The sequence below is a fragment of the Uranotaenia lowii genome, chromosome 3 (assembly GCF_029784155.1).
Source record: "Uranotaenia lowii strain MFRU-FL chromosome 3, ASM2978415v1, whole genome shotgun sequence".
In the NCBI taxonomy this organism is placed as follows: domain Eukaryota; kingdom Metazoa; phylum Arthropoda; class Insecta; order Diptera; family Culicidae; genus Uranotaenia; species Uranotaenia lowii.
The window spans coordinates 162,740,175-162,759,615 of record NC_073693.1 but is presented as its reverse complement, the minus strand read 5'-3'; the positions used below and the strand labels follow the sequence as shown (position 1 = coordinate 162,759,615).

The 19,441-nt window shown below is 35.1% G+C and overlaps 1 protein-coding gene across 3 annotated transcripts in view; it reads right to left on the bottom strand.

The window, feature by feature from the left end:
- Nucleotides 1-19,441, bottom strand: part of LOC129751298 (uncharacterized protein DDB_G0283357) — a 361,153-nt gene that overhangs the window by 13,405 nt on the left and 328,307 nt on the right. For all 3 annotated transcript variants that reach the window (XM_055746721.1, XM_055746723.1, XM_055746724.1), the window contains one exon: nucleotides 5,207-5,421. In XM_055746721.1, the coding sequence (XP_055602696.1) occupies nucleotides 5,207-5,421 (215 nt within the window). The remainder of the gene's footprint in view (nucleotides 1-5,206; nucleotides 5,422-19,441) is intronic.

Sequence of the window (19,441 nt, the reverse complement as noted above, 5' to 3'; positions counted from 1 at the left end):
CTATTTTTCCTAGTTTTCTTTACATTTCCCTTCTTTCCCTTTACTCGAATCGTCCCGCTCAATTCTATCAAAATTAAACCAAAGAATTTAAACTCAACGGGTCTTTTAATATCCAATTTTTGTAACTTGTTCAATAAATAACTGTATGGTGATAATATGTATGTTTCATTTGCTGTATTCCATTTAGTAGATTTATTCCGTTTTGTTATATTGTTTTTAATATCGGGACAATTTTTTGAGTATTTGCCGAATGTTTTGCCTAGCGCAGCGCTTTCATCTCCCAATTAGCTTTGAATGGTGTATTTTTTAGAGCTGAAGAAATAAAAAAAAAACATAAGAAAAGATTTTTTACTAACCATTTTCAAACAGCTTTTTAAACACCATCCTCATCCTTCGAAGCAGTTTGAATTAAAATCCATATTTTCACCAAAATCATTTCCAAAAAGATTCGCCTGATACTTAAGTTATAGACTTTACACATTTCAACTTAAAGTGTTCCAAAACAGCACTTGTCATGGCATTAAATCTGGCGATTTTGTGTATTGCAAATTTCTTTTTTTTTATTCAACCAAAAAATGCAAATTAATTCCTTTGAACTTTAACCCAATAAATCAAAGAAACGATTGGTTTTGAAAAGAGGAAAACATATGTTTAGATATATTCACCCATTATTTTAAAGATTTTTATTGGAGCAGTTCTGATTTCAAAATTTCCTGAACATTGTTGGTGGTGATCTGCGATTTCATTTAGGATTACGTTATATTTTTAAGATTTATTGAAAAGCAGATTTTTCTTAAATTTAATACATCGAAAAGAAATAATCTGTTCAGGCTTCGATGGTTTCATGAATTCATTTTGTTTCCTGGATATTATCATGTAAACAAAACCTTAATCCTTCGTTACATGATTTTTTATTTTTCTTTTAAAATTATTTTAAACAGTTAGAAATGATGTGTAGGGGAGATGGGGGCATAATGGCCACCTTAAGGAAAACGGTTATTTAACCATAGAAAATAGCTATAATATGGAGGTAACATTATTGTTTCGTGTTCAGACACTTGAAAAGCCTATTCCCTAACGGGCTGAAACGTGAAAAACTAGATGAAAACGTTAAAAAATGCATTTTAAAAAAATTTGCCAAAAGCTGAAAACCAGCCACTGTGGAGGCATAATGAGAACCCCCCCCTGAGGCAGTATGAGCACCATTAATCAGAGCAAGATGTGCGTTTTTGCCGGGGAATCTAGCAGCGAATTCAATTCGATGAAGTCAGGTGAGTCGTAGATTCATCAAACAAAGCAATAACAAAATAATCTAGATCTGTTTGTAGTATACAAACAATTCACGCACGCTCATACATTAAGTGCTTTGTTCGGAGGATGATGCTACTAGCCGTATAATGTAACAATAAAAAAAATCGATCATGAATTGTGAATGGAAAAAAATCACCTCGAACAGAAATCTAACTCTAGTCTTTTGATTACCTCTCCGACACCTTACCAATAGGCTAAATTGTCGGATGAAAACTAGTCAAGGTGTGGCGCTATAAATCAATTTTAATTCGCTGCTAGATTCTACGGCAGAAAATGCTCATTATGCCTCGATAATATGGTGCTCTTTATGCCCCTAGTCAACAAATTTAAGTAAAAACGTGTTTTAAAATTGATTAAAGTGAAAAATCAAAAATTTTTTGATGGTAAAAATTGAGAAACAATGTGTACATCATGTTGCAGTGCATACATTATAGATCAAGGTTATTTTAAGATCATAAGAGCTTATTTCGTGGTGCTCAAAAATTATAATATTTTCGTAACTTGAGAACCAAGCTAGTTTTTTTTAAATATCTCTGTAAAGATGATAAGGAGATTCCTTTTTTTTGTGAAAAATTAATACTATAGGAAGTACAAAACAAACCCTCATGAAAATTTATTCAAGAAAATACGCACTTTCGTAGAAAAGCGTAGTTCTCATTATGCCTCGGGTGCTCGTTATGCCCTCATCTCCCCTACATCAGATATCAAGAAATAAAATTAAAATAAAATACGATTTTTCAATTTTCATACATAAATTGTTGCAAATTTGTAACTTTATGAAACGAAGGGTTAATAAAAATTATGTGTCTTTTTTACTGTAAATCTTAATTTTCAAAAATGAAACACCGGTCAAATCCTTACGAATATCACCACAGTTCAACTTTCATATTCTCTGAAAAAAGTTATATTTTCAAAAAAAAAATTGTTATGTTGACAAAAAGGAATATCGAAGTATACATTTGTCCCATTTATTGGGGCAAGTGAAAACACATAGGTCACTGAATGCTGTTCAACAAAAAGACCTTGATTTACAAAGACCTATATAATAATGTTAAATATCCGCTTCAGATTCAACACTCGGGATATCCTTTCTGGCTATTTTGGAGATAAAATTCTTGAATTGTAGATGTTTCATAGCCAAATGGCGCGTTTTCACTTATTCCACTTAAGAAATTACAGGAATTAATATTATTTTTAACACTTTCAGGTCATATTAAAAGTTCATCATAAAAATCAGCAGCCCCTGGAATATCAATCACAAAAAAACTTTTCAACAAAAAAGTGAATCAAAAGTCTCTTCTATATAGCCAAAATATGTAAAACAAAAAACACTTTTCATGTTAAGTTTGTACTTGAATTGTGTGTAAACAAACAGTAAACGTGTAAACAGTTTTTTGGTGAATGATTTAAAAAAAAAAGAGTTTATTTAATCAAATTTTGTTTTTGGGCCCAACCATTTTTAGATGTAGAAATAATTTATACATTTTTTGTAAAAGTTGAAAGTTTGCACTTGCTCTAGTCTACTTTCTCAATTGAAAATTCTTCCGGAAAATGCATATCCTCACTTGTTGTTATTAAAAAGTAGATTATTTTATTGATGACTTGAATTTACGTTTGCAAAAAATCAAATAGTTCATTCGACTTTTTAAAACTTCAATCCTATCTAATCTATTTCAAAGAACAGACTCTTGTTGAGAGGACGAATGACCAAGTTGGTTAAAATCCTCTATAAATATACAAAATAGAATAGAATAGGCTCTTGTTTAGTTTATGTGTCTAGCATTCTAGGCGTATTGGATTATACGAAATTGATTGTAAAGCTTCCCAATTTCTTATTTTCAAACGTCCGCAAAGTATCATAACATTACATAGCATTATTTCATATTTATCTGTATAAAATTCATATTTTTTGGACAACAATTAACTACTTAAATTAACACGAATTAAAAATGGTTTTATTATTTGAAATCGTTTATATGGTTTTGATTCGATCGATAAAATATCAATCCGTGTCATATCTAGGCGTCATTTCTTACCATGTGCTGTGTACAAATAAAATAAGCAAGAAAAAAAAACACATCTAGATTGCATATCGCCCCCACGTGCATAAGAAATATAGGTACTTGGTTGAGAAATAGGCGCCTAATTTTTAAATCTTTCCAGCGATCAATGAACAGTACCTATGCTTTGATTACTATTATCGTGTAACGACGTTTGCTAGCAACGCCTCGCCCATGCAGACGAAAAACAAACCCCTCGAAGAAAAGAAAATTCTCTAAAAATGGATGCCTGACTTTTCAATTTCAGATTTTGGCAAAACAAATATTATATGTTTTTTTCGATCAGCAAAATGTCAACCTGAGTCACATCTTGGCGTCATTCATAACCATGTGCTGTAGAAATGAGCTAGGAATCAAGAACAAAAAAATCACATCAAGGCTTCATATCGCCACCACTTGCATTGAAAATATGCTTGGTTGAGAAATACGCGCCAAAATATTCTCACTGATCAGTATGCTATGCAATGGTTACTATCCTCTAACGACGTCTGCTCGCGACGCCTCGACCTTGGAGACGAAAAACAAATCGCCCAAAGGAAAAAAAAATCTCAAAAAAATGGAAGCCATGACTTTTATTTCATTCAAAAAACTACAAATTTAATTATAACGGACAACTGATGCGACTTTGTGTTGTTTTTATTCGATATAAACCGATTCGCATGCCTACAGAATATTCTAAAAATAATTTTATTTGCATCTTTTGGCTAGTTTCGGAGGAGTAGTACTACAAACACCGTTACAAGAGAATTTTATATAATAGATATATATATATATATATATATATATATATATATATATATATATATATATATATATATATATATATATATATATATATATATATATATATATATATATATATATATATATATATATATATATATATATATATATATATATATATATATATATATATATATATATATATATATATATATATATATATGTATAAAATTTTTTGTTGAGCATATTTTTTATAATACAAATTTATTTTTTGTTGAAACGAAAATTATGGCTTCGCTAACGGACTTCAGAATTGCTATGATCATGTGTAGCTTTCGATTTTTGGCTGCTTTTCCGACTTAATTTAGTGAATTTTGCTTTTCAAAATGGTAGGAGCTAAATAATTAGGAAAAATGGATCCTGAATCAAAAAGATGCAGATAAGTGCATATGTGATCAAGTCATATAAATTATCTTAACAATCCATTGTAAAAATAAGTTAAGGCATAAAATTTTTAAAAAAGCTTTGCAGGCCGCACAAAAGGGCCGCGTTTTTCACATCCCTGTTTTAAGTCATTTATAGTCTTTTAAACAAATCGTTTGGATCAAATGATCAGTTCCAAGTTAATAACAGCTCAAATGTCTTCATGACAGCTGCAGTGTTACGAAAAACGTCGAGGCCGACAAATTTGTACACAGCACAGTTTTAGAAACCTGTTATCTGTACCTTAGTTAAAAATATGCAATTCTTCTTGTTGAATTATGACGATGGAAATAGTTTTTTGAAGAGGATAATCACCGTAATTTATGTTAGAAATATACATGTTTTATTTTGTGCGAATTGCGAAAGTTTTAACGATAAAATTGAGGATAGTAATATTTGTCACATTAACAGATCAAAGCTTAAATTTTTGGCAATTTAATTTCGATAACAATGTACCAAAAAATACTTGTAATTATGTTTGTTTAATGCTAATTGCAGTGTTAACAGATAAAAACTAACTTTATTAAAACTAACGTTTTTTTATCCAATCGTTAATCTTCGTAAAAAAGAAGAACAAAATCCCCAAGCTCGAAAAAAAAAACAAACAAATGAAGTCATTTCGCCGTTACCTTTTCTTCCACCGCAAACTCGACGTGTCGTTCCTCGATTCGATTGAGTCCGCACTTGAATTTATTGCCATTTTCGGGCCCTCCTGCTCCACTTCCGATACAACCGGAACCAGCACCAGAACCACCACCACCAGCAGCACTGGTTAGACCTTTCGGGAAGTAATGGGTCCCGGTGCGAATGTTGATGTAATACTCCGGGGTGTACGAACAGCCACCTACAGGGGGAAAAAAGAAATATGATGTTAGAATTATGACATTAAAAGAATGCAAAGGAAGGGGATCGAAGAAGGTTAATTGAAAAAATCGGGTCTGTTGAAGCGAGAAATAATTTTATTATTGCAGGATGATTATTTCCAAAAAAAATCGAAATCGAATGAAATGATAGACTTTAGTTTTTTATCAAAGAAAATTCATTAAAGAGTTATAATGAATTTTAATTCTCGTACAGAAAATTTTTAGTGGAAAAAAACTCATCCACAAAAAACACAAGAATTAAACGACCGGGGATGTGTTTATTGAAATGTTCATGTCGGGCTGTTTTACTGTCCAATAAAAATCCATTACATTGTCGGTGCCGATTTTCCTACTGTTCCCTTATGAATATGGCGGTAGAATGCTTCTGGGGTAAATTGTTCAGAATGAAAGAATAAATTATTCGCGGGTGAATGAACCGACAGTTGGCACATACAGGTGTAACGATGAAAGTAGATCAAACGAAAAAACTCATACAAAAATATGCTATCAAAAAAAGGAATCGCTACCTTTGTCGTATAACATACACTCCAGTGAGGTGAATTGTGGCATGTTTGTTTTCGGAAGTGTTGCATTGACATGTTTCACCGGATGTTTCCTGTTTATGAGCTGTTATATAGGTACAGTAACATATATTGAAATGGCACCATAAAAAGTTCGGAATTCGTTTTTTGGTGATTGGTAAACAACATATTCTATATGTGTCGATAAGTACTTTTTTTAATGAAGGACAATAGCCAGACGATACCTATTATTTACATTAAGTAAAAATTTATATAATTTGGATTTTTGTAAGAGTGCAGAATGTAATAAAAGATTTGGATTTATACAATTTTCGAATTGAAATTTCTAAAAGCCAGAAATAATGAACATTTAATTACTAGTTTGAGCTTTGAATTTTGAAGTTTTGGCTTTAGAAGTAAGAAGTACGATGTTTGAAGTTCGAAAATCGCAGTAAGAAGTTTAAAATCAGAATTTAATTAAAGAGTTTTGAAGGTTTATACAATAAGGACCCCGAAGAAATCTTAGCCGAGAAATGTCGGAATTTGGCATTTTAAATCTTTAAAAATAAGCTGGACCAAATTTTACAAAGTAAGTATCTTTGAGTCACCGGAAGTGTTATGTTCAATTTCGTAGAAAAGAATTTCATCATTAGATTCATAATGTATGCTTCTAAGAGTAGCACAATCGCGGCAAGCGAAAAAACGCTAATCCTGGTATTTCGTCCGCAATGTGATAAGTTATAAGATATAAGTTAGCATATACATACATAGAAGATTGTAGTAAGAAGTTACTTGATTAAGATTGAATCAAGAAGTGAGAATTTGCCCCTCATTTCATGATTTTTTAAATTCTTATAAAATCTAATTGCAACCGTTGGAAGTAATGTGTAAGTAGGTAAATCACAAAAAATCAAATTTTCACGATGGTTTACAATAATTTGATGTGTAAAGATAAATTATAGACCTGGAAGCTAATCCAACGCAACGCTTTCATTTTTGAATAACTTATGAACGAATGGATGAAAATTAATAAGCTTTTCAGTGGCATTACTTTAAAGTATAATGTTTACACGTCCAAAATTTCGTGACGATCTGTGTAGCAGTTTTCGAGATAACGTCTAATGAATAATTTCATTAACCAAAAATTTTGGACAGGATCGCGAAAAATATTGGAGAGTCCCATTAAGAGACACCAGAACAGCTGAAAATCAATTATGCGACCAAAAATTCTTGTGGTTAATCATTCTAGAAGTACTCTAACATTGAAATACATTGAATAAAAGTAAGAATGATTAATTTTATGAAGGTATGGGAAGTGAGGGGTCTAAGACCAAACATCGTGTCTTAGTGATAAAAATGCTGTCCACTGATGACATAAACAAAATACGGTGGTTAAATTGTGCGCAAAATGGTAGACTCATTAGCAGGATGAATTTTTGAAAAAGTTCGAGAAGGAAATTGATACGAACTTTGTAGCAGGCCCCTGGGCGATCTCCTGTCAGAAATTTTTCATTGAAAAGCCTAGCCCAAATATCACGAAAAAAAAACGTGAAGAAAGATTAAAAAAAATTATATCTAGTTCTAAAATTTGGCTGACGATCCATGGAAGATGTAAACAGATAAGTGGTACATAATGACTGGCACAATTAACGGCCAAATATACCAAAAAATCCTATAACACTTTCAAGGTTTCTCCAATGTTAACACTCTTTTTCGGATGTACTCCATTTACCCGAAAGCCATTGCCCAGAATGAAAAATCGCCAGAATTTCAATCGCCAGAAAGAACCATTCTCCAGAATTTTTATCCCCAGACGAACCATTCCCCAGAAAAATTTTCGCCAGAATGTACCATTTCCCAGAATTTTTTTTTACCAGAATAAACCGTTTACCAGAAATTTTTTCGCCAGAAGAACCATTTCCCAGAAAATTGAAAAAATTTATCCTTAATAGAAATTATTTTGAAAAAAAAAAGGAATTGTTACAAAAGAATGGGGTTTCATAACTTTATTCTATTGCGGCAAAGCCGCAACCAACGAGGATGAAGGGGCTGAGGCGGCACAAAGCCGCCGAAGCTCCCAAATCCGAGCTGGTCGTCGACCCGCCGTCGGAAGCGGCGGCCCTAAGAAATTGGTCTAGGTCTGCTGGGGCTTCCTAGGTCTGCGTGAAAGCTAGGGGTGATCCCTTAGCCCCGTCCGCCACGCGACAGCGTGAAGGACAATATTTCTTTAAAGTTCGAACGCGAAGCGTGAGGCGTCGGATACCAAAACGGTTATCAAAGGACCATGGTTGGCATTAAATTAATTCAAGTACCCAAACCACAAAACATAATATCGGTTCTGAAATAATTTTAGTTTGAAACTTTTAAACTATGTGTTTCATTTGAAAAATCATTTTGAAAAATTTAATTTCGAATCATATGAAATATATAAGAATTCATTAGATTTTTTTTTACAATTCGTTTATTTAAATTCATTAGATTTAACAGCACAAAAAAAAAACATGAGGAAATAATCTGGGATTTGTGTCACTTAGGGAAATGTTCTATTCTGGGGAAAAAAAATTCTGGGAAATGTTCCGTTCTGGGGAAAAAATTTCTAGTAAATGGTGCATTCTGGAAATTTTTTTTCTGGGAAATGGTTCATTCTGGGGTTTGATTTCGGGTATTTGTCATTCTGGGGAAAAGTCATTCTGGGCAATAGTTTTCGAGTAAATGGGATACAATCCTCTTTTTATATGTTGCCCAAACATTTTAGTGAACATACTTGGCCTGGCTTCGACCAGACCGAACTGAACGCCATGAGAAAAATTTTAAATTGCAGATTTTGAAACTCATGTCAATAGTTTGTGAGACCAGAACAAGTAAATTTATTCACTGGGATGTGTTCCTTGGGTTATAAACTATTAGTTTTGGTTGATAAGTTTTACAAATTTTGTCCAAAGTTGAAAATATTAGTACATTAAACTCAAGTGTCTCGAAAAACTGCTGATGGCGTTCAGTTCGATCTGGTCGAATCCCGACCACTTATTCCTTATGCGCTATTTAAAAACTACTGGAAAGATCACATCAAAATGTTGCACATGTAAACATTACATTACTAGGTAGCATTAGTGAACCTACATATAAGAGAAGCGACGTCTGATCCCTCTTAAAATAAAATATGTGGCAACATCGCCGAAAGCTTGGACAAAAAAATCTTCAGAACTGTTTTCTGGCTCAATGTTAAAGCTCTAAAGTGAACCCTCAGAAATCCAACAAAACAACATTGAATTTTTAGCCCGAGGAATCGCGCTAAGGGGCCGTTCACTAATTACGTAAGCACATAGGGGGGTGAGGGGGTTTCACTTTTGCTTACGATCTCTTACTAGGGGGTAGGAGGGGGTTTCCAAAAATCTTACGTAAGGAATGTTACATTGATAAATTTGTCACACCTATACGAAACTATATTACTCAGGTTTTTTTCACTACCAATTTGTTGGCAAAAATGGCCAGTTCTAAAAAATTTATAGTGAACCAATTCAAACCAACATGCCATAAAAAACACTAAATCACGTTATTCAAAAAGATCGTCGCTTTACACTTTCATCAATAACAATCTTTTTAATTGAGAAACTTATAAACCAAAAGGAAAGTGGCGTGTTGTGGCACCACGATTTGTATACATCATATTTAGAAAATGGCTTCATCAAGAAAAAATATTTAAAAATCAATATGAGGCGCTTTAAATAATGAATTTCTTGATAGTTTTTTCAGTGATAGACACTACCAACTCTAAATATTACAAACGATTTACCAAAAAAGCCTCAAAATTTATCGATCACCGATGAAACCAGTCCGAGCTTTTAAGTTAGTTGACAACGTAATTGTCGTTAACCGTTTGGCACCAATTCAAGTAGTATAGGGGGTTTTGAAAAATCTTAATTTTTCTTACCAGGGGGGGAGGGAGGGTTAAAAATTTCCAAAATCATGCTTACGTAATTAGTGAACGGCCCCTAAACGGTACGAATGACTTCAATTTAGTAAACAATTAGATAGTTTTCTGACACGGAAAACGATCCATCAAAGCAGTGAAAAAAAATGCACCTAATCATAAATTCATATGACGAGCTTCAAAATTATCTGTTTGAACTACAACATCAATCTCAATACTCTCCTTGATGAGCTTTAAATTCGAAAGCTAAAAGCTCAAACGACAAAGCTAAGATCGATTGGAATCGATTTTGACAGTTCATTTGTATCGATTGGAATTTTGTGTTTCAGACGTCGTACACAGGAGTATTCAACCCAAAAACCTGCCCAAAACTCAAAATTTAAATTTCGTTGGTTACTTTTATGTCAATGTTTATTTGGTTCTTGAAAAAATTTAGCACCATGTGCCGGTCATTTTTTTTGACATCTGATTTGTTTATCAGCTGTCGAAACTTTGTATTTTTATGAGATAGAATTTTTCTACAAATCGTTGAATTAGCGCGACTAAGTCAAATCTATGAATAAAACTTTTTTAAGAGACTAAAAATAAACATTTGAAATGGAGAACTTTAATGAAGGGATGTTAAATATTTTTGAGTATAATAGATAAAAATCGATGAATTTTTGAGACACTTGAGACACACGGATTTGAAATTTTGTTTTTAAAGTTGAATTTTTTTTTTAAATTAATGTTTGTGTTTATGTTCCTAGAAAGTCCCGGCAAAATTTTTGATACCATTTGAAAATTGATAATAAATAAAAATCACGTGCAATAGAAAAAAAGCGCGCAAACTTGCGAAATTTTGATATTTTTTTGTTTGAAGTTTAAAGGTGTTCCTCAAGGCAGCCATCTGGGTCCACTTTTGTTCAACCTCTTCATGAACGACCTTTGTGAACTTATCGATTCCGAATTAGTTTTCTATGCAGACGATCTCAAAATGTACCGCTCAAAAGCTCACTACACAGACTGCCTGTCACTACAGCAGGACCTCGATAAGCTTATGCTTTGGTGCAAAGTGAATATGATGGAAGTGAATCTTAAAAAATGTAAGATTATTACGTTCACCAGAAGTAGGGTTGCAATTTCGCATCAATACACAGCTGATAATGTGGCTATTGAAAAAGTTGAGTCTATTCGAGATCTCGGTGTTATTGTAGAAAAGTCGCTATCATTCAAGGAACATTTAGCTGTAACGGTGGCCAAAGCAAAAACAGTCCTAGGATTTTTGGTCAGGAATACCAAAGGATTCAGTAACACTACAACTCTCAAAGCTTTATATTGCTCGCTTGTTCGCTGTGGATTGGAGTACAATATTCAAGTCTGGGCACCAAACACGATCGGAGGATTGAAGCTACTCGAGTCAGTTCAAAAGCGATTCCTGAGATACGCACTGCCTAACCTACCATGGAACGAACCTCAACGCCTACCACATTACCATGCTCGATGTGGAATTTTAAACATCGAACCGATTGGTTCACGTTTTACACTACTTCGTCGTCTGTTTATATTCGACGTCATATCCGGTAATATTGATAGTGCTAGCCTCGTGGAAATGATACCGTTTCATGTACCTTCTCGTTCCTTACGGGGTTTTGAGCCTCTGAGATTGAACAACTATGGTAGGAACGAATTTTATAACCCGTTTGACATATCTTGTAAATTGTTCAACCAAGTGTATGTATATTTTGATTTCAATGTAAGTAAAGATAGTTTTAAGATAAGATTAAGTAATCAGTCTGTATGACATTAAATTTCCGTAGACAGTGACCAATAAATAAATAAAATAAAAGTATTGGTAGTTTTTTCCACAAAAAAGTCACCTAGGGCTTCGTTTATTTTAAATGGAAGCTCAGTGAAATTTATGTTCTTTCTCGAATATTTTTAGTTGTTATTTCAAACAAATTAAAAAATTCTAGTTTTTTTTTTTAATTTTATGTTTTTTTAATCTGATTATCTATCATGTCAAATAAATGTTAGAAAATTTCTAAAAGAAAATTATGAAAAATAACGAAAACGGTAGAAAATATATTTAATGATCTTAAAAATGTTTGATGAGTCAAAATAAACTTTTTTATTGATATTTAACTTAAAAAATACATTTGGTCAACTTTTTCTCCTGTGTGCGTTGCTTCTCTTACATGTAGGTTCACGAGGTTCCGCTCAAAAGTCAGCTACAAATGAAGGTGTAGCATTTTTTTTTTTCGAATACAGTCCTTAGAAATCGTAACTTGGAAATGGGAAGCCATAGCCCATTATTCATTGATAAAATCAAACTCAAACATAGTTTCTTGTAAAGTTTCTCTAACGTCAATCAGCTGAGGGCTGAGACATTTACAGATATCAAGAATGCACTTAATTTTGTAATTGACAGGGAGAAAACATCGTACCTCCGTTCATCTTCTTTGGATAAAAAAAATCCTCAAATAAAAATTATAAATTAGAGTTCAGCTGCCAAACTGCATTTTCAATAAGACTCGAAAAAAAAAAACAGATATAAGTTTGGTCGTTGAACTTCATTTTTAATGGAAATTTATTTTGAATGCCCAGTCAAACTCCCAAAAATTAACCAAAAATAATCTCTCTGCTCCCCGATAATCTAAATTTTTAAAAATGAATTTCTGTCTGTCTGTGAAACGTTGAACTAAAATTAAGAACTAAATTGAGTTTAAATTGAAACAAAATTGCTGTGTAACACAACGCGTTGGTTTTCGATCAAAATTGTGGATGTCCAAATGAACGCATTTTATTGTTTTTTTGTGCTAAATTTCACAAGTTGCTTATAAACAAAAGTAGAAAAAACGGCTATTAAAAAGATGGAAGTCAAAAATCATTTCTACTTTTTTAATTCCTTTTATTTCATTTGTGTGGGTCCATGAATGGATCATTTGATGCAAATCGTGGGCCACTAGGGCTGAGTTTTCAATTACAAATAAGTCAGAAAACTGTCCCAAATCAGTCCATAGTACGGTATCTGGAGAAAATCAAATTTGTGGGATTTATCTTTAGCTTAAAACATTAGGGGAGAATGAGGATACTTGATCTCTGGGGATACTTGATTCTTTCGCTATGTCTTGAAACCAGAATGTCTTACAAATATAAAATGTTCTAGAAAAATGTGCCAAATAGAACAAAACAACAATGCTGTTATCTCAAATTTTTTTTTTATAAATTTGAAATGGAATCATTTCAATTAATTAAACAAAGTTAAAAAACAAATAAACCTTCTACTGATTTAATAAAAAATCCGTTGAAGAAATATTTTTTATCGGTGAAATTTTCTTTATGGACCTCTCACTAAGAAATTTAGTAAAAAAGATTTAGTAAATTTTGTCATATAACAGTATGGAAATTTATGTGTCCTAAGTCCTAAGTATACAATTTGAGCATAAGATATCATAAGGAATAAGGATGATGAGTAGCTAATTTGAACATAAGGTATCATCAGAATGCAAAGTAATGAAAATTCGAAGTTGAGATGACAGTTCGATTGAATCTGATTTGTATAGAATTATGAACAGCACTATTCTCGAAGGATTCAGTATATTTTGGGAAAGGAACCTAGACTTGTTCTCAATGCTATAAAAACCGCATCATTCACAAGCAGACTCTCTGATTGGTTACCCAGTGTATGAAGGAAGGAAACTCACATAGAAAATCGTTTACATTACCTGATTCTGCCTCTGTACTATGAATGGTATGCTTTAGAATAATCGGATTACCTAATTATCTCAAAGACCCAAACCAGACCCCCTTCATAATTAGTGGTTTTGTCTCGGTGCCACAAACTATGTTGTGTATGACCGCGATGCATTCAATAAATGTAGTGGCTCCAGAGAGTTCAGAGTAAATGGTTTCTGATTGATAGCAACATTTGACACATTCCACGCGCTTGTATCGCTCAAAAGTGATTTTTATCCGTTCGCGTATCAAAAAATCTCGAAATTGCCTATAATTTTGATAATTCAAATCACACAAAACCAACGGAAAAAAGAAAAAAAAGTTTTTTTAAACATGTTTTAGATGATGTTGAGAATCATTTTTTTTGTTGGAAAAAGCGGCTATTTTGACAACTTTTACAAAATCAGTAATTTAAATATATGGATCTTTTTTTTTTGGATTTTTTTAGGATGTTTTGAAGCCAAACAACATGGCTTCATTTTGTAGAAAAAAAGAACTTGTTTATATCCAATGTTGGTTTGAAAAGCGAACAAAAACAGTCGCAAATGAATGAATTCATGTCACAAAAAAGGGAACTTTTTAATTTTACGAGAAAACTATCACATTTTTTGAAATAAAAAAATATTTTTTTTTGAAAATGATAAGGCAATTTTAAAACTCTAAAATTTATAGAAATCGGTTGGAATCTAGCTGAGTTACAACAGCGCGAATGAGTGAATTCACGTCACAAAATTTGAATTTTTGTTAAATTTTATATAAAAAAATATGCTCTGATAGCTGTTTTACCCTCCAGATGGTCGGATTTTTACAAATCGAGCATAATTTAGTTGATTTTTTGAATAAGTTCATTATTTTCAAATAAAAAAAATATTGAAAAAAAATAAAAATATATTTTTTGGTTAACCTTTAAATGAAGACATTAGTAATTTTAACATATGATCCCTCAATATGTTGCTATTTAAGTACCAATCAAAATAAGAAAAAAGTTAGGTGCTGATACTGAAAATTTATGATTATAAAAGTTGAAACAACAGAATGTCGTTTTTGAAAGTATACATAAAATTTGAAAGCTCCAAAGAAGGGTTCAGTATAACCACAGGTATAACTTTATATTCGTGACGTGAATTCAGTAAACCTCCCTGTTCTGTTTGAACTGAGTGAATTCACGTCACAACTTCAAATAAGCATAACTTCGTTCGTTGTTGTTCAATCGAGAAACTACGTACATGAAATTGTGGGTAATTGTTTTCTTTACAACTCATTTGAAGACACCAATATTCTGTCTCCACAGAAAGAACAGGAAATCAAAGTTGTATGTACTAAAGTCCAAAATGGTTAATTCTAGCGTGAATTCACGTCACAAAAGTAATAAATCACAACAAAAACAACTTAAATTTTACAATGACCAAATTGTTGGGAGCACTGGTGGACGTAACGCCTAACGGAACCCCGGCGAGAAAGGCCAGCATTGATGATCTGTCAAAGATCCATGATCATTGAGACGAACGGAAGTGAAAGGAGAGAAGAAACGATCTACTGAATGATCACGCAGTTTTCCGCCAATGGGGCATTAAAAATCTACATAATTATTAATATTAAAAGTTTATATTCGTTGTTTTACGGTGCGTTCAACCATACGCTGAATTAGTGAACGAATTCTGGCGCACATAAAGTGTTAGCTGAATTCAGGTTCGAACCACATTTATAAGCAGATCGCAGATAGATAGATATTATACTTCACGTGAGTTGCCGAAATCAATCTAATGTCCGCACCCTCCTTTAACATTAATCTTAATTATCAGGTATAAGCCGAAATAGAAAACACTTTTCTTATTCTAACCTGCCAGTTGAGTAGAGCAAATTGTTAAACCGTGGGCAATAAACCAAATGTAAGTTGTAATATCTCTTTATACTCTAAATCACACTAAATAAAACTATGTTTTCTAGCTTTAAGCTGTTCACAACAAAAGGACTGCTCTAAGGATATTTATTTCCCCCAACAAAACTTAAAGATTTGCTTCCTACCGGGAGAACATAACCTCAACATGGCTGAGTCAACCCTGCATCAGGAGACGGCAATTGAAGGTGCTTCGGGCGACAAAAACTGCATGATGTGCGACGAATCGGACGACGCCGACCATATGGTGCAATGTGACGTTTGCCAATTCTGGTGTCACTATAAATGCGCTGGGGTAACAGATGCCATTAAAAATGTCCCCTGGACTTGCTCAAAGTGCACCAATCTTCTAAATGTGCCCAAAATAAGGAAACCGAAGAAAACCGTTTCCAAAAGAATAGGCACAAGAAGCGAAACCGGTTCTGATGTAGGTAAAAGCCAGGACGGAACTATGTCGCTAGAGGCGTCCTTGGCAATCCTGGAACAGGAGCAGCTTGCGATCGAGCAACAGCTTCTCGAAGAAAAAATGATCCATAGTAAACGTATGGAGTTGCTGGAAATGAAACGTTTACGCCAGCAACAACTGATGGAAGAAAGTCTTCAGCAAGAAAAACAACAATTCGAAAAGGAACTTGCTGATCAAAAAGATTATCTTATCCGTCAAAAACAACTCCGCGACCAATTCAAACGAATGAAAGCAGAACTGGCTGAGGAATACGAAGACGACGAAGAAGATAGCGAGAACGAATCGAAGAACCCGAACCCTGCTGGTTCAGATAAAACCCAGATTTGGTTAGATGGAGTTAACGATATGCGACGTACCACTGCCACCACCTATCAGAAACCAACGCATTCTCAGCACTCCTCGAAGGATACACCAGCGAATCCTTTAAGAGTGAATCCTTCGGGTGATCCTACAGGCTCAGCGTTCAAGAAGCCGATTCTCCAAATTCAAGGTTCGAAACCACCATCAGCACATAACCAAAATTCTTCTACTGAGTTACTTCGAAACCTGCTGGAAAAACACGAACAGAAAGTTCAACCGTCTTTCCCGCTGAATGAAGCTGGAACTTCAGTGAACCGGATTACGATGCCATCAGAAGCTGCATCTACTGAGAGTGTTTTAGAAGAACTTCTCAAGGCGATCACTCCTAAGGAAGAAGTCTCGACGCCCGCCGAGGGTAACTCGAGAAATCATTCGAATTTGACCACCGAGGAATTGAACACAATTCGAAACATCATCGAGCGCAGAAACCACACTGGGTTAGAATCTCAGCTTCGCGTACAGACTACAGGACCAACGAAGGACCAACTTGCTGCCCGCCAAGGGGTTTCAAAACATCTTCCAATTTTCCGTGGAGAACCGGAAGTCTGGCCGCTTTTCATAAGCAGTTATGAGAACACAACTGCTTCCTGTGGTTTCACCAATACGGACAACTTAAAACGACTGCAAGACAGCTTGCAAGGCCTCGCAAAAGAGGCAGTCCAGAGCCGACTACTTTTGCCAGAATCGGTTCCCGACGTCATCGAAGATCTGCGGCAGTTGTTTGGCAATCCCGAAAAGCTGATCAAGTCGCTGATGATGAAGGTACGACGAACACCAGCTCCACGTCTTGATCGTCTGGAGACGTTTCTCGTTTTTGGAATTACCGTCAAACAACTTTGCGACCACCTTCAAGCAGCCAAGCTTCAGGACCATCTGAGCAACCCGTCGTTGGTTGCGGAATTGGTCAACAAATTACCTTCGGAATACCAATTGGAGTGGATACGATACAAAAAGGGAAGACTAGGCCCATCCCTTCGTCTTTTTACCGATTTTATCAACGAGCTCGTCTCCGAGGTTTCCGAACTTGCTGATTTTAGTGGGGAACAACGAGCCCCAATCAGTAGTCCAAAAAATCGATTTCGGAAGAAAGAACACGTAAGTGCCCATAATGTTCAACTAGATTTCCCGATCGCTTCGTCATCGCAAAAAGGTCCCATCATCACTTCCAGAAAACCGTGCCCTATGTGCAGAAGAACCGATCACAAGTTACGATTCTGTGATGATTTCGCTGCCTCCTCTTTGGGTGAGCGCTTTAAATTGGTCGATAAAATGAAGCTCTGTCGTATCTGCCTCTGCGATCATGGGAAAATCAAGTGCACGTACAAAGGTCTGTAATGGAAAAGTCTTGATGGTCATCGCCACAAAATAATGATTGATTTAATTATGTTAATTTTCTATATCGGCAACATTTTATTATCTCCCACCCATCGCCCGATTACTCCGGTCATTTTTGGTTGGAGTGTAGTAGCGTAAAATTTTCACTTACGGCTCACGTTCAACAGCTGCTGGCTCCGAAGCCGGCGATGATGGAGTGGCCATCTGTGCCACGATCGCCGCTTCTGTTGGCTTTTCGGTGAAACAGCTGGTACATCAGGTGTGCCGCGCCTGCTGTCCATGTGGATGCGGAGCAAAAATCCCGAGTTCTCCTTCCCCGGATGCAGACGGTGGGTGTCAGTCCAGTGCTGTTCAAACGTCGCGACAATCGTTCTCGTCAATGGCTTCATTTTACCGCGATCAAAAGTCTCGACCCTAGCGCGTGATCCAAGCCAGGAATGGCTCATTCGACCGAGGATGGGCGGCGATTCGATCCTGTGTTTCGATGGACAATGCTGTGATCCGGACCGTGGACGAAACGAAGTTAAAGAAAATTTCCGTCTAGTATGTGGTTGAAAACACAGATGGCGCTGTCTGTGCCGTGCAGTTTCGGAAGAGTTCGGAGCTCGTTTTGTGCCGGAAAGAAAAAAGGTTGGAGCCGATACCAATGGGTGCGCAGCAACATGAACACGTGCCGAGATGTGGAGCAAAATATGCCGGAACCAAAAAAGGGCCCTGAAGAAAAATCTCGTTAGGTATTTTGCCACCTTGATTTTCATGGAAACTCACGCTTTGGCGACCCTTTTCGAGTTGACTTTCCTCGTGGCTTTGTCTCCTCCGACCTGATGTTGTCGGCGCTGGTCCGGTCTTGTTTGGGATCTTGGCACGTGTCTCGGATTTGTTGTCCGTGCCTTTGTGGCCTGTGGCGATAAATCCGGGGTTAGGTGATTCCTCTAGGATCACAAAAGGCACCTACCTGAGCCTGAGAATATCCGTTCTCCGCACTATCCGGATCCGTCACCTTTAAAAGGCTTTTGGCACGACGAGCACTGTTCTGGTGCGTCCGATTTCGAGCACCACACTTGACTATTTTGCGGAAACTGCAGTGACGTTTTACCGCTCATTTGCACGCTTAGTAAAGTTTCCCCCAAAATGGGTTTTTACTTTGCACATTTTTTATTGATTCTCAGTTTTGGTTAAAAACCAACACGCTCGTATTGTTTTATGCAACGGGTGGGTTATTGAATCAAACTTGTTGCCTAAATTGCTCTCTCATATCATTGCTCAAAATTAATCAAAATTCAAATGTAACACAACATTGCTGCTTTGGTAGAATTTTTCATGGATCATGACAAGGATCCATGAAAAATTCATAATCACGCCACTAGGAGTTCGAAGGAAGAAAAAAATGATCGACTACATTCCGAGCATACCTCGGAAGCGTAACACCTACTGCAGAGGTGTCTTAAACTTAATATATAAAACATAAACACATCATAATAAACTCAAAGCCAACGAATCTTGGCAAAAATATCTTAACGCCATCTAATTATGGCAAAGATTACACTAAAACTAAAGACGAAACTCAACGCCAACCTATCTTGGCAAATGATGTCAATCTATACCAGCAGACCCGGTAAAAATTCCTTCGACTCCTGAAACCAAACTATTAAGACTTTCTCCTAAGCAGCAAAACAATCAATTAAAATCTTGTAGTCATTGAAAAAAATGACTCTGATCTTACAGTGAGGACTAAACACAATTACTGGTTTTTCTAGAAGCAACAGATGTCTTA